The 14,886-nt window shown below is 36.1% G+C and overlaps 1 protein-coding gene across 1 annotated transcript in view; it reads left to right on the top strand.

The window, feature by feature from the left end:
- Nucleotides 1–4,696, top strand: part of LOC131993243 (gamma-aminobutyric acid receptor subunit pi) — a 97,880-nt gene extending 93,184 nt beyond the window's left edge. The window contains exons 8-10 of the mRNA XM_059359048.1: nucleotides 87–239; nucleotides 2,110–2,300; nucleotides 3,220–4,696. Of these exons, the coding sequence (XP_059215031.1) occupies nucleotides 87–239; nucleotides 2,110–2,300; nucleotides 3,220–3,585 (710 nt within the window). The 3' untranslated portion in view covers nucleotides 3,586–4,696. The remainder of the gene's footprint in view (nucleotides 1–86; nucleotides 240–2,109; nucleotides 2,301–3,219) is intronic.
- Nucleotides 4,697–14,886: the final 10,190 nt, after the last annotated feature.

Here is a 14,886-nt window from a genome sequence, read left to right as displayed (position 1 = left end):
AGACCCCTTATGGGTAGGATTTCTGATTCGTATGACGTGTTGTGTTATCAGTACACTGACAGACTTTTGTCTCTCTTCTAAAAAAGGTAATTATCCGAAACTGGTCTTCCACTTTGAGCTGAAGAGGAGCATTCTGTACTTCATCTTAGAGACTTATGTCCCCTCCAGCCTGCTCGTTGTCCTCTCATGGGTTTCCTTCTGGATCTCCCTGTCCTCTGTTCCAGCACGTATTTGTATAGGTATAGTACAATTACTTTTTTATACACTCAAATGTGAATGTTTACGTTGCTGGGCAATGCAGGTTCTATATACTGTTGTTACGAGTAAAAGAATCCACCTTATTTCACTTCTTCATCAGTCATGAGTAATATGTTTACTACTACACAAATGGAAGAGACTTTTACACCACTTTAGTGAGCGCAGATGTTTGTTTGGGTTTGATTTTAGATGACGGAGGGTTGAAGAGATTATCTGTGACACTTGTGTTATCTAGTGGGAACATCCAAACATAGCTGTTGTGTTGAATTAAATCCACAATGACTGCAGTGGGCTTTGAGAACACAAAATACTCTAAACAAACAAAACTACAAGATATCCTATTTCGTAGCACACTGGATTATTTCTTCTAATGTTCCTCTCTTTTTCTTGATATTATTGTCCGTCCATACCATGACTGATAGTTAATTTTATGCATTTCTATTTTTTAATCTTTTGCTTCATATGTAAGGGTATATAGGGAATATTTATTTCTGGTCACTTATAGGGATGCAGGATTGGGAAATGGGTTTGTTGAGTTGCAATATTGAATGCAAAACTGGACTAAGGCATGCAAGGTTGTACAGGGATAGAATGATTCTTCTTTTTGATTTCTTTTTGATATTTTTGTCTGCAGCAGCTCTATATGAGGTCCCCACTATCTATGCCATTCTTTATGAACTAACCTGTCAAAGGATTAGGCAGTATTTATCTTATTGTCAACAAACCCCATCAAAAGTAATAATATAGATAAAACATTTAAAGCATTTTAGTTCGTAGAAGTGTTGCATTGGGTGACATGTTCCAGCAGTGAATCCCTGAAGTTGGGTTTTAAATCTCCTATCTTACTAAAACGGAAGAAGTGTCTGTCTTTTTTATCTGTCAGTTTTTTTGACAACCATTCAACACCTTCACACTTGGCAGGTGTGTTGCAGAGGACCAAAGGAAGTTCAGTTTTGAGAGCAAGCTCATGAGATCTACCGGATATATTTAAGAGTAGAGTATCATACTTGTAATGTACGATAACATTAGTAGTCTAGACGGAACAAAAAGTGAAAGTGAGGAGCATTTATGGGTACAAGTCGGGAACTGGCCTACTTTACTTATTTCAAGGGTGCTGAATCCAAATAAAGTGGTTCCCAAGCGAAATTTTGAGTTTTTGACCTTCTCATTTGCATATCAAAATGGTGGCAGTTGGTCGTTGGACCATTTTCCCCAAGTTTTTTTGTAAGTAGGCAATCAAAGATGAGGAAATTAAGTTTCTATATCTATAGTCTAGAGTCAGAGCAAGAATAAAGTGGAGGCTCAGTGTCTTTTTTATGTATATTTATATATATGCAAAATACCAACTTTTAAGGTGAAATTAAGCATTATTTGTGTGTTTTTTTTAAGGCCGACATAAATATTCAATCAATATCACTTTTAAATGTTCCAGTTGGTATTTTGCGTACATATATATACATAAAAAAGGCACTGAGCCTCCACTATATCCTTGCTCTGACCCTAGACTATAGATCCAGAAACTTAATTTCCTCATCTTGATTGCCTACTTACAAAAAAACTAAGGGGAAATGGTCCAGTGGACTCTTCTGGACTCTTCTTTGCACCCTTGAGATATGTAAAGTAGGCCGGTTCCCGACTTGTACCCATAAATGCTCCTCACTTCTTATAGGAGGTCTTTATTCTGAAATCCGTCTAGACTATATGTGGTGGCAGATGTATTGCTCAGGACCCAATGAACAGACAGACTCTAACATGTTAAGAACCCCACAAAAGATCCAAGTTTGGCAGAAATTGTCTTATAGTGACGGACTGACTGAGAATCCATATTTCACGGTGTGTTCTTTGTGCCAGGCGTGACCACAGTTCTGACCATGACCACTTTGATGATGGGAGCCCGGACCTCTCTGCCCAATGCCAACTGCTTTATTAAGGCAATTGATGTTTACTTGGGAATCTGCTTCAGCTTTATCTTTGGAGCGCTCATTGAGTACGCTGTGGCCCACTTCTGCACCCTCAGCCACATGGATGAACACTTGCTCATGGTGAGACCCACCTGGATGTGCTGGTACTGTTAAATGTTGTGGTCATTTCTGTTGTGTTGGTCACAGTCATTGTCGCCATTATGGTGGTCATCATCATCATCATCATCACCATCATGAGCACTTTGGGGTGAGTTGAACACACTCAGGCCCCGTTTACACGAGGACGCTCGCGGGTAAAAACGACAAAATATTTTATCGGAAGTGCCTTTCGGTGACGGCGTTTTGGGGGCTTAAAGACGCAAAAATCTGAAACCACCTTCCAAAGTGGAAAAGTTAAATCCTCTCCTCCGTAGCGTGTCGTCTACACTGACAAGACACAAAACTCTGATCTGATCTGCTCACGTCACGTATGTGTTTACGTCACATACATGCTCCAGGACAGGAAAATAAACAAACGTGGGATTATTTCCATTCGTGGGACCTTCAAGCTGCTCTGGCAGCTCTAATAAACTTACAGGAGTCTTTCCACCAAATGTACAGGATATGTACAGATAGTATTAGTGAACAGAGAAGGATCTGGAATTACCTCCATCACATTCTGGATGCAGCAATTAGTCGGAGGCGAGCCAGACGGCTGTGAACGAGACCTGGGAGATCTAGTGATGGAGGAGAACTTTGTGGAAGGAGTAGCTGATGAAAATGTGTGGCGTGAAAACTTCTGCATGCCCAAAGATGCTCTTATGGCTTTAAGTGATGCCGCCTGGCTGCATACAATCGAATTTCACACACTTTTGCGTCACCGTATGCAGCAGATTTCCTCCCGAAAACGCTCGTCTAAACGAGGAATAAAAAGTGAAGACGCGACGCCACTTTTGCATCTTCTGTTCAGACCGTCCTCGTGTAAACGTAGCCTCAAATTGTACATGTGTCCTGTTTTTCTTTCTATTCAACACTCATTCTGTCTTTGACTCTCCTGCAGTACAACCACCACATTCACAACTTTGACGACGAGATGAACGGCATCATCACCACTATCACCAATCACAAAAGGGCCAAAAGACGCAAGGAGGCTGCAGCAGCAGCCGCTTCTGCAGCCCCGGCCTCCTTAGAACTCACTGTCAGCCCGTCCAGCCCCTCGGGCAGCGAGCCTAAGCCCGAGGCGTCGCCCCCGGAGCCCACCAACTGGTGCCTCACCGCTCTGGCCACCGTCCGCAAAGTGCTGCGCTCCATAAATTGCTGTCACGTGGAGAACCCCCACCACATAGACAACTACTCCAGAGTCACCTTCCCCCTCTCTTTCGTCATGGTCAACCTGCTCTACTGGACGTATTATCTGTACTTTTAGCATTTGCACAAGTGCAGCATGTGTCCCAGAAAGTGTGAGACAGAGAGTGTATGTAGACAAGAAGTGCATTTTACTGTATGTATGTACAGTAAGTGTTATTTAGGTGTGTTTTGAGATGAGTGAGTAGAACTTCTGCAATTGGATTCATGAGCGAAATAGCATACTCACATAGGGTTGTTTTCAGGGAAAAAGTAGTGCTACCCATTATAGCTCCATTTTTAAAATATTATTTGCACTCAAATTGAGTCATCGCTTTAAATTTAATGCAGTTAATTAATAAAGGCTCATCTGACACTGACTGGGTGAGATTTGATCAATGCTGATACATGTCAAGATGTAGAAAGAAAATTGTGTACAAAGACAAAAATTGCATCTTTTTTCGCTGTAGTATATTTATTTTAAAGTGTACCACTGTGCAGGTTGTTACTGTCGGACACGCAGAAGATGGAGCTGTAATTTAAGGCTTTATGACGGATTATGCTAGCATTGCTGAGGGAGAGCAAATGCCTGTTCCACTTTGTTTCTCTGTTGTGATGAAATGATTATTGATACTTTACAACTTCATCTTCCATTTCTGCCTGCAGGTGCAACATTTAGAGGGGAAATAGCAAAAATAATGGATGGGAGAAGAGGGATGACAGAGATATGAGGGTGCTGGACAGATAACTCAACACTGAGTGTGTTAAAAAACTATAAACCGGTCTCCCAAGGATGGTCGTTTCTTGTCACGGTTGAAATCTCTCTTTCTTCTGTGTCCTTATACAAGTTATTTTAAAATTCACTCGGCAGTGCTATGTCTCTTTTTCATTGACACTATAAATGTAGTGGCCTTTGATCCCTTCAGTTGAATTGTGGATTCAAGTGGACACCATGAACAGTATTATGGCACTTGCCATTACAAATCTTTTCTGCAGTTTTAGAGAAGGAAATGAAACTACAATATGATGAATTATAAATCACATGGCATAAATTTGACACCATGAAATCAATCATCATATAAAGGGTGAAATATATAACAGATTTTGAAAAAAATGCATCAAATTATTAAAATTCATTTTTGTTTATTTAATTTCATAATGTATTTGTAAAAATGTCTTTGAGAATGCTGTGTTTCAATCTGGCCAGTCTCCGCTCGGTCGCTAGTGGCTGATTTTTCTAATGTAAGGTACATCGCCTGTTTAAAGTCCTTTACATACTCCAAAAGAACAGAGAAATTTGTTCTTGTTCTCGAGTGGCAAGAACAAGAATAAAGTTATTTCTGGCCAGGACATTTCATACTTCAGGAAAAACTCCACTGCAGAACTCCTGGGAAGTCGCCATAGGGCGCTGCAGCACACGTCTCATTCAAATTCAAATTTCTGACCAATTTCACAATAGTTGTTGGACACCACACAAAAAAAAGTTCTGCCCAGATGATGTGTCAAGAACAGAGAAATTTGTTCTCTCTCCCAAGGCTGCAATAACACACATTTCTCTGGTCTTTTGGAGTGTGTATTCGTCTTAATAGCCAATTAGCTTCCATCAGTTAGCTGGTCAAATCAGTTATAAACTGTCAGCTGGTCAAAATTCGCCCCAATGTTCCAGACGGCACCTCCTGAGATAGACAAGCTAGGGCTGGCTAGTCCGTCTCCAGAGCTGCCGTAAAATAGTAAAACAGTAAAACAGTAAAACAGTCTCCTAGTGGTGGGGAATCAGGCAAAGGGACAGTTAGAGCAAGCCTGCCTCATTTTCTGTAACCAGTGTTGCATGAAAGAATGGGGGTCTTAGCAAGCCAGCTAGCTAGCTAACTAGCCACCCACTAAACGAGTAAAATCTAATAACTAATAAATCTTCATCTGAACACATCTGTAGTGTAGGAAAGAACATTACTTTTGGCAGATGAGTGACAATTTTGTTTTCTGTAACCTGAGTAGCAATAAAGCATGGTGGAATTGTATGCTAATTCCACCATGCTAACTAGCCAGCCATGGTTAAAATAACAGTTTCTGACAGAGGAAAGAAAGGCTTACTTAATCAGTTCAAAGTTCAACTCAAAGTTTGTTTGAGACACAGCTATGTCTGTATGACACAAGCCTTAAAATGTATTGAAATAAAATATTTTACACACTACAACTAAACAATGCTAAAGATGTGAAAGCTAGCCGCTGCTTTTATTTGACTCAACAAGACTAATATTATTGCCTCCCTCAAATGTGTATGACGTGTGAAGTTGTGTACACAACCAAGCAATTTAGCAGGCTAGCTAACTTTCAGATATTTTCCACTTCCCAGGTTGTGAATACAACAAGAGTGTGGCGTTCATATGGACTCATCTTGTAAAGACGACAAACATGACCCTATAAGCTACCGTCTAGCCAGCTAGCTAGCCTATTTAGTTAGCATCAAGCTGAGGAGCCAGTGTTAGCTAGTTGGATAAAACAGATTTACCTCAACAAGGTTATGATTCTAACAATGTTTCTTAGAAAAAAAGGCACAGTGAACAGTATAAAGACCTTTTTAGTATAAAGACCTTGGTTTAACCAGCCAAGGGAACTAGCTAGCTAGCTAGCTTGCTGACAGTTTAGCTTTAGCAAGCAAGTGAAAATGTTCTATAATTAAATTAAAATAGCTCCTATAAAATATTAAATCACACATTAAATAACATTATAGCAATGAAATGAGTTCAAATAATGTATTTATTATTTCATAATGTAGGCCTATAGGTTAATTTATAAATTTCACTTTATTGACATGCCTATGTTTTTCATTATGTTTTATTTATTTGTTTAACATGGAAGACTTTGTATCTACATATTACCTGGCCAGGTGTAGTGCAAAATTGTTGATATACAGGGCAGGAACACCTGGACAGGTGCCACATAATATTGATATATGCAGCTCTTTATGGGCTGCTGGTAGTGTTTCTCACTGTGCTTTTGTAACACATAAAGCAGTAGTCAGACCTAGATGTGTTAGACATTGTAGAGTGATTTGAATATGAATGAAATGGCCAAAATATTTCACCGGGATGTCATCATCTGTGCATTATCCAAATGGAAGAGGGCCGAGATATGCTCTCGAGGTATCACTTTTCTCCTCAATTTTTTTTTTTAGGCTGTTGTCATCTTTTGCTGTGTGAGTATTGAGTATTTCAGTTCAGGTGATACAGTATGTTCACTACCTGTGATGTGAACCAAAAAGCCAAAGATTCCAGTTTGATTTCTGCTTTGTTTCCCTTTAGTTCCTCAACTAGGAGTTTTTTTAAGTGAATTTTTCCAAATGTTAATACCATGTTTGTTATTGATAGGATAATTCTGAAATAGCATGCAGTCAATGAGCAGATTAACACAACACTTTACATTTCAGATAGAAAACAGGATTCAGTTTAACAACAGAGATGCATGTTTATTTATTGCTGTATTCAATATAACTGTGACATACACACACTCATTCCATTGCAATTTTAAAAACATTCAATGTGTATTGAACATAAGCTAAATTGGTAATATCTATTTATATTTCATTGCCTTTTAAACGGTTTATGTTCATATTTTATCTGCATTTTTTCTCATATTTAAATCAATTTTTTGAATATGTCATCAACTTACAAACTTCTTGATTGCTCTTCTTGCCTGATGATAATAGAAAAGTAGGATTTACTTTTGTTTCTGTTCTTCCTGCATGTTATCAAGTGCAAACTTTTGTTTCTTCTACTTTGCTTGGTTTTAGTTTTTAGTTTTAATATGATGGAAAAGAATCATCATAGAAATGCTCAGCTGAGGTCTCATCTGGGTCTAAGATGTTCAAACTTCTGTTCTCATTTTCAGTTATTTGAATCTTATTGAAAGGATGAGTGATCACTGACAGCTGCGTGTGGAAGTCAGTGAGCACATTGAAAAGGTTAACATGATAAAACTGAGACTGTCAGGTTTTATACAATATAGCATCACAGTCGCAGTTTTGATAGTCATCTTCTCTGTGAATGGTACAAGAATGAACGCCAATATGGAGCCAAAGAACCACAAGAGAAACCACATAGAACGTTTTTTTGTTCCACTTGGTGGATGAAGTTGATCCATACACAAAGTTCAAGAGTTTCAATTGTCTTATGGCTCCTCTACAACTACATACTACTGGTTTGCTCTGGCTGGAAAAAGCACTTTGGATGGTTTTGAATACCTAAGGAAAGTGAGAATACATTGCAGAAACAAAGACATTAGAGGCAGCATTGCCAGGAGATGTGTGGAGCAACTTTTCAGCAACTTTGGGCAACAGAAAAATGGAAAATGGCTGTCGTTGGACTGCCCTTTCTTTCCTGTTGTGGTACATGTCTAATAATGCCTCAAGGTGACTTTGGCTGACAACCTCACGGTTCCTTGGACATCTTCATGTAAAATGTATTTATATACTGTAGTACCGTGCTAATATAGGCATCGGTTTGCTTAACCTGTTGTAAATAGTAACACTGTGCATGTTTACTTGGTGTATGAATATGAATGATAGCAATAAAAAAGGTTAAATGTGTGTATTGGTGACAATCTTTATACAATCTGCTGACTTGTTGTTAAATGTGACATTAGTTATAGACGATAGAAGCTGATTAAATAAACCAAAGTGTACCCAGTAGAGTGCCAGGTGGGACTCCCTCTCTCCTCCCAAACAATGAATCAAACTAAACTGTCTCTTCTGGCTCCCTTATGGTCAAAATGGCAACAAACAGTGGTGGAAAAAGTATTCAGGTCCTTTACTTAAATAAAAGTACTAACACCACACAGTGAAATTATTCCACTACAAGTAAAAGTCCTGCATTCAAAACGTACTGAAGTAAAAGTACAAAAGTATCAGCATCAAAATGTACTTAAAGTATCAAAAGTAAAAGTACTCATAATGCAGAATGGACCCAGTCAGACTGTTTTATATATTATTAGATTTTTAGTATTGATGCATTTATGTAAGCAGTGTCCTAATTTTGTAAAGATAGGACTCATTTAATATCTTAATATACTGTTATCAGGTTTAATTTTTTTAAAAAATTTTTTAAGTCTTATCACTTTTAATTGATTATATATGTTATGTTAAATCTAGACCTGTAAAGTAACTAAAGCTATCAGCTCAATGTAGTGAAGTAAAAAGTACAATATTTGGCTAAAAATGTAGTGAAGTAGAAGTAAAAAGTTACATGAAATTGAAATACTCAAGTAAAGTACAAGTACCTTGAAATTGTACTTAAGTACAGTACTTGAGTATATGTACTAACTTACTTTCCACCACTGGCAATGAACAATACAAAAATTAGGATTCATTTATCTTGTATCGTGCCTAACTTTAGTGGATCCTAACATATGAATATAACATATCACATATGAAATTAAACTGCAGATGCTCTGGTTTAAAACCAAACTTTTCTGTGGATGTCAGTTTTTGAGCCATGAAAAAGTCCAAAATGTGGCCTTCAACAGACTCCATAAGGTATCCTTTTAGCGGATTGCTGGGGACAATTTATGGGATACGATGGGATTTTGTCAATAAAATAGGTATTTTAAAATTCGTAAAGCATGACAACCAAAAGAGATCCTTAATAAATATTTTTTAAAAATGATAAATGTGCACAAAAAATATCAGGCTGTTCGGTCAAGTACAAGAGATTGGCTGTGGACCGACAGATACACGGAAAGGATATATAGCCAATATATGTCCCCTTATTTGCATAATAAAAAAGACAACCATAAAAAAATAAAAATTATATACAGAAAAAAGGGAAAAGTAAATTGAGAAGATAATTAATAAAAGGAAAATGATTAAGGAAGCAAATTAAAACAATTATCAATTTATTTCACATATTAGCAAATAATGCCTATATTTATCTTTAATATTATTATAGCTATAATGCTTATGGTATATTAAATTAATAATAATAATTAATTAAATTACCAAAAAAAGACACAAAATAACTTAAAAAAGGCACAAAATGACAAAAAAAGACACAAAATGACCAAAAAAGACACAAAAAGACCAAAAAAAGACACAAAATGACTTTTAAAAAAGACAAAATTACAAATAATCAATCAATTATTTAATTAATTAATTATCTTAATTTTTATTTTGGCAGCTTCCGTTTGCAAAAATGTATTAGTAAAGATGTTCACATTGAACCAAGCTGTTTAAATATCTGCATCTGTGGGTGCCAGGTGTCAGGGCAGTAATACCCCAGTGGGAGGATTAAATAATATGATCTGAGTTGATCAACATAATTGCTTTATTGGGCAAATAGTTGCTGCTTTATGCTTCCCTTTAAAGATGCACCAGACCACTTTGCTCTTTGGCGGCTCCAAGTGGAAGCATGGACAGATGAATTCTTTCTGAAGTCATTTATTTGAATAAACTATGAACTTGATTGTGCAGCTTTTTAATTTTTTATCATTTCATTAGTCTGACTATACATACAGGCCATGTACTCACTTCCTTTCATGTATTATGCTGTGCTCAAACTCACATGCAATGTAGTGCAATTAGACGTATTCTCTGAATGAACAGGGACATTAAATATGAAGACCTTCACTTAATACCTTTGTTGCCTTTAAGTTGAAAAGAAAAAATGCCTCCAGTCTCGATAATAATATAATTAATAATAAATAATATGGTATTTAATAATAATAAATACCAGCTGATAGCATCCACTGCATATGAAAATTACTGCTGGTTTTCTGAAGAATGTACTTTGAGCCATTATCAGGCCAAAGCTAGACAATAAAGGGTCCCTGCTGTCTCTTTTGAGTTGCGATCCCCAATCTAACATGCACGTTGTCTCACTGAACAGAATCTCACAGTTCAGATCACAAAATGACTTAAAAAAGACACAAAATGACCAAAAGAAGACACAAAATGACCAAAAAATGACAAAAAATGACCTAAAAAGGCACAAAATGACCAAAAAAAGACACAAAATGACTTAAAAAAGACACAAACTGACCAAAAAAGACACAAAATGACCCAAAAAAGGGGGGGAAATGACCAAAACAAAGACAAAATGACCAAAAAAAGGGGGGAAAATGACAAAAAAGACTCAAATTGACCACAAAATGATTTTAAAAAAAGACACAAAATGACCCAAAAAAGACACAAAATGACCAAAAAAAGACACAAAATGACCAAAAAAAGACACAAAATGACCAAAAAAAGAAAAAAAAATGACCTAAAACAGGCACAAAATGACCAAAAAAAGACAAAATGACCAAAAAAAGACAAAAAATGACCTAAAAAAGGCACAAAATGACCAAAAAAAGACACAAAATGACTTAAAAAAGACACAAAATGACCAAAAAAAGACACAAAATGACCAAAAAAAGACACAAACTGACCAAAAAAAGACAAAAAATGACCTAAAAAAGGCACAAAATGACCAAAAAAAGACACAAAATGACTTAAAAAAGACACAAACTGACCCAAAAAAGGGGGGGAAATGACCAAAACAAAGACAAAATCACCAAAAAAGGGGGGGGAAATGACCAAAAAAGACTCAAATTGACCACAAAATGATTTAAAAAAAAAGACACAAAATGACCAAAAAAAGTTGAAAAGAAAAAATGCCTCCAGTCTTGATAATCTTGATATGATAAATCCTAAATCCTCAACAGAATCAATTCAGAGACTCTCATTAAAAAGAGATGGTCAGTATCTTTTGGGACGTGGCACATATCAAAGCTGCAGGTTTTCACCTTCTCAAGTTTTCTTCACTGCAAATATTTAATGCTCAGCTTTGATCATAAATAGACTGTCTGATGGTCGCTCAAGTTTTTGATCATACCCTAAAATATTTCCCTGCAAATCTCACACTCTCCTATAAATACCAGCTGATAGCATCCACCGCATATGAAAATTACTGCTGGTTTTATGAAATTATCTGAAGAAGTTCAGTTCAGATCAAACTCAGTTGATACGATGAATTTTGGACAAATAATGAAGCAGACAACAACTAAAACATCTCTCTGTCTGTGCATTTATATATATATATTTTATATTTTGTTGTTCCTTTTAATCTAAGTCCTTTGCTATCAGTCTAAAGGTCCATTCTGACCTCCTGAGTGTGTAACAGTCAGCTTCAAGCCAGAGACTCCTCTGAAAGTAACAACTTGATACTTTGGGATTTGTCAGAAAAGACACAAAATTACCCCAAAAAAGAATCAAATTGACCACAAAATCACACAAAATGATCAAAAAAGACACAAAATGAACAAAAACTTGCATAAAATTAAGCAAGAAAGGACCCAAATTGACCAAAAAATGACCACAAAAAGACACACATTGACCAAAAAAGACACAAAATCACAAAAAGAGGGGGAAAAAATGACCGAAAAAGACTCAAATTGACCACAAATTGATTAAAAAAAAGACACAAAATCACAAAAAAAGACACAAAATGACCAAAAAAGGGGAAAAAATGACCAAAACAAAGACACAAAATCACCAAAAAAGGGGGAAAAATGACCAAAAAAGACTCAAATTGACCACAAAATGATCAAAAAAGACACAAAATGACCAGAAAAGACACAAAATGACCAAAAACAGACACAAAATCACCAAAAAAAGACACAAAATCACCAAAAAAAGACACAAAATCACCAAAAAACAAACAAAATGACGAGAAAAGACACAAAATCACCAAAAAACAAACAAAATGACGAGAAAAGACACACAAAATGAGAAAAAAAAGTCCATAAGTGACCAAAAAGACTAAAACACATGAACACATGAACACTTTAACACAGTGGAGACAGAGCTGACTTCCAAAATGATTTAGCGACCCCCAGAAATCATCTCGGGACCCCAATTGGGGTCAGGACCCCAAGGTTGAGAATGGCTGCTCTACCAAATGTTTTTAGTCTTTGCGTCCATTCAAAACACTCCAGACAGACTCATTCACCCATTCACACACACATATATTCATACACTGGTACCCTAAACGGTGCCACCAGCCACCATCAGGAGTTCATTCTCACACTGATGAAGCAGCATCAGGAGCAGTTTGTGGTTCAGTATCTGCTCCAGGAGACTCCAACATGTAGCTGCCGTGGTCTCGGATCGACTCCAGCCGGCCTCGGGGCGTTTTGGCAACAACATGCAGTTCTAGCATTGCAAACGGTTATCAAATAATATGGATAAACTGCAACTGCTTCTCATCCAAACAGAGCCTTCAGCAATCGTTTACTCAAGGTTATACATGTGAAAAATAAGTCTCAAAGGCTTAAAGGCATTTAAGGTTCTGGATTTTAGACATTAACCCATAACAACCCAAATCAGAAATCCTTAAAGGAACATTATGGGGGATATACCACAGAGCAAGTTTTAAAAAATATATATATATGTATATATATTACCCCTAAATGTCAAAGATCTGTGATGTGACATATACGATACATTTGGTGTTTATGGTATTTATGTTTATGATATTTCTTATTTTCAAATACAAAAACTAGACACATTTTCTGCTTACAGAGACACAAATTTGCCTTTTTCTTTGCATCTCCACAACATTTATCAAAATTGTGACATTTATAGTGCTGATTAACAATATTTTTTTGGTCAGATTTGTTTTTAAGTCACAAAATAAGAATAAATCAATAATAAATAAAAACAACTATTTTCCTTTTTGTTTGCATCTCCATAACAATTCTGACTTTAATTTGTTCAGGAAATATGGTCAGTAACAAAAATAAGCTTTTTGAAATTTGCTACTTTTTCACATTTCTGTTCTGAATATGGGAGATTCTGGAAGATTTAAAGTGTTTGTTACTTACATACAACTTAATGTTCAAATCCCGAACTATCCCTTTAAGATATTATTGGAAATGTAGGGAAGTGACTCTTCATGTAGATAGAACCTAACCTTCTCCGTTAGACCATAGGTCTCAAATTTGCACCCCGCGGGCCAATTGTGGCCCTCGTGACGATATTTTGTGGCAATTTTGTGTCTTTTCTTGGTAATTTTGTGTCTTTTTTTGTAATTTTGTGTCTTTTTTTGTAATTTTGTGTATTTTTGGGTAATTTTGTGTCTTTTTTAGTGATTTTGTGTCTTTTTTTAGTAATTTTGTGTCATTTTTTGGTCATTTTGATACTGCCTCCAGCAGCCCCCAGGTCATTTGAGTATGAGACCCCTAGTTGTCTTAGACAGAACTCAAAGTTATTTGCCGAGGCCCCATTTGACCGGGCAATAAAAAGTTCTAGAGAGAGAGATCAGTTGATCCGATGAGTCATATGGATGTTTGGGGGGCAAAGCACCAGTCTTCTGTGAGAGAAATGAAGAGATAATGGAGTATCATTATCTGAGAGTGAAACGCTGGATCACAGGTTAGCTCCATTCAGTTTCACCCACCAGAAAAACTGTCACATTGTATGCAAATTGGTTTCTGTTTCTCTATTATTACACAGAGGGCAAACGGATGGATAACAGAGAGGAAGTTGACATCATTTCCCAGGAGTGAGGTGCAGTTTATGAATACATTTGTAATAAATTATATGATATTTAAAAAACACTTTACTGCAAAATCAAGATAGAATTCTGTGTACACTGTAATAATCATTTAATTTTACTTTTTAAATATAAATGCGTCCTAAATTTTGAGGCAGTTGTTTAAGTAACTTTAATATACAAATGTTTGAGATAGAATCTACTTATTCTGACCACATTAAATATAATCTTTATGTGTATGTAATTCTAAATCAAGAGAATTTTGAATGAATCCAACACAATAGAATTAGTCTGTTTTTAATTGACAGGCACTTCCTGTTAAGTTGTTATTAACTCAACTTGTAATATAGTTAGATTTAATTAATAATATTGCGTGCAATCTGTTGCCTCAATTTTATTGAGTAGCTATTGTTTATCTTTTTTTACAGTGTGTCACGATGGTCAAATATGTAAAAATCAATATCATAAAAGCACACATTCATAATTTATTTAATAAACGTGTAAAAGATTCAGTAGCTTCAATGCGTAACATTTTAAATTTAATAACATTATAAAAGGAACTTTTTCAACCGGTTTCCTGTCTGAATTTTGCTTGTAGGCAACATTGAACCATTGAACCAACGGCCCATTGAAATGAATGTCTTCAACAGTCTAAGTGGATGAATCTATCAAAAATAAAGGTCACCTATGGTGTAAAGATGTTTCCTTCGGAAAAGTCTGCAAAATGGGTTTCAATATGGCCTCCTGGAGGTCAAATGATGACAAATTAAAGCATCTTTTTTTAGTAATTTTGTGTCTTTTTTTGGTCATTTTGTGTCTTTTTTTTGTTATTTTGTGTCTTTTTTTTTGTTATTTTG

This window comes from Centropristis striata, chromosome 20 (assembly GCF_030273125.1).
Source record: "Centropristis striata isolate RG_2023a ecotype Rhode Island chromosome 20, C.striata_1.0, whole genome shotgun sequence".
Taxonomy (NCBI): domain Eukaryota; kingdom Metazoa; phylum Chordata; class Actinopteri; order Perciformes; family Serranidae; genus Centropristis; species Centropristis striata.
The sequence above is the reverse complement of the archived record's forward strand: the minus strand, read 5'-3'. Positions and strand labels throughout refer to the sequence as shown.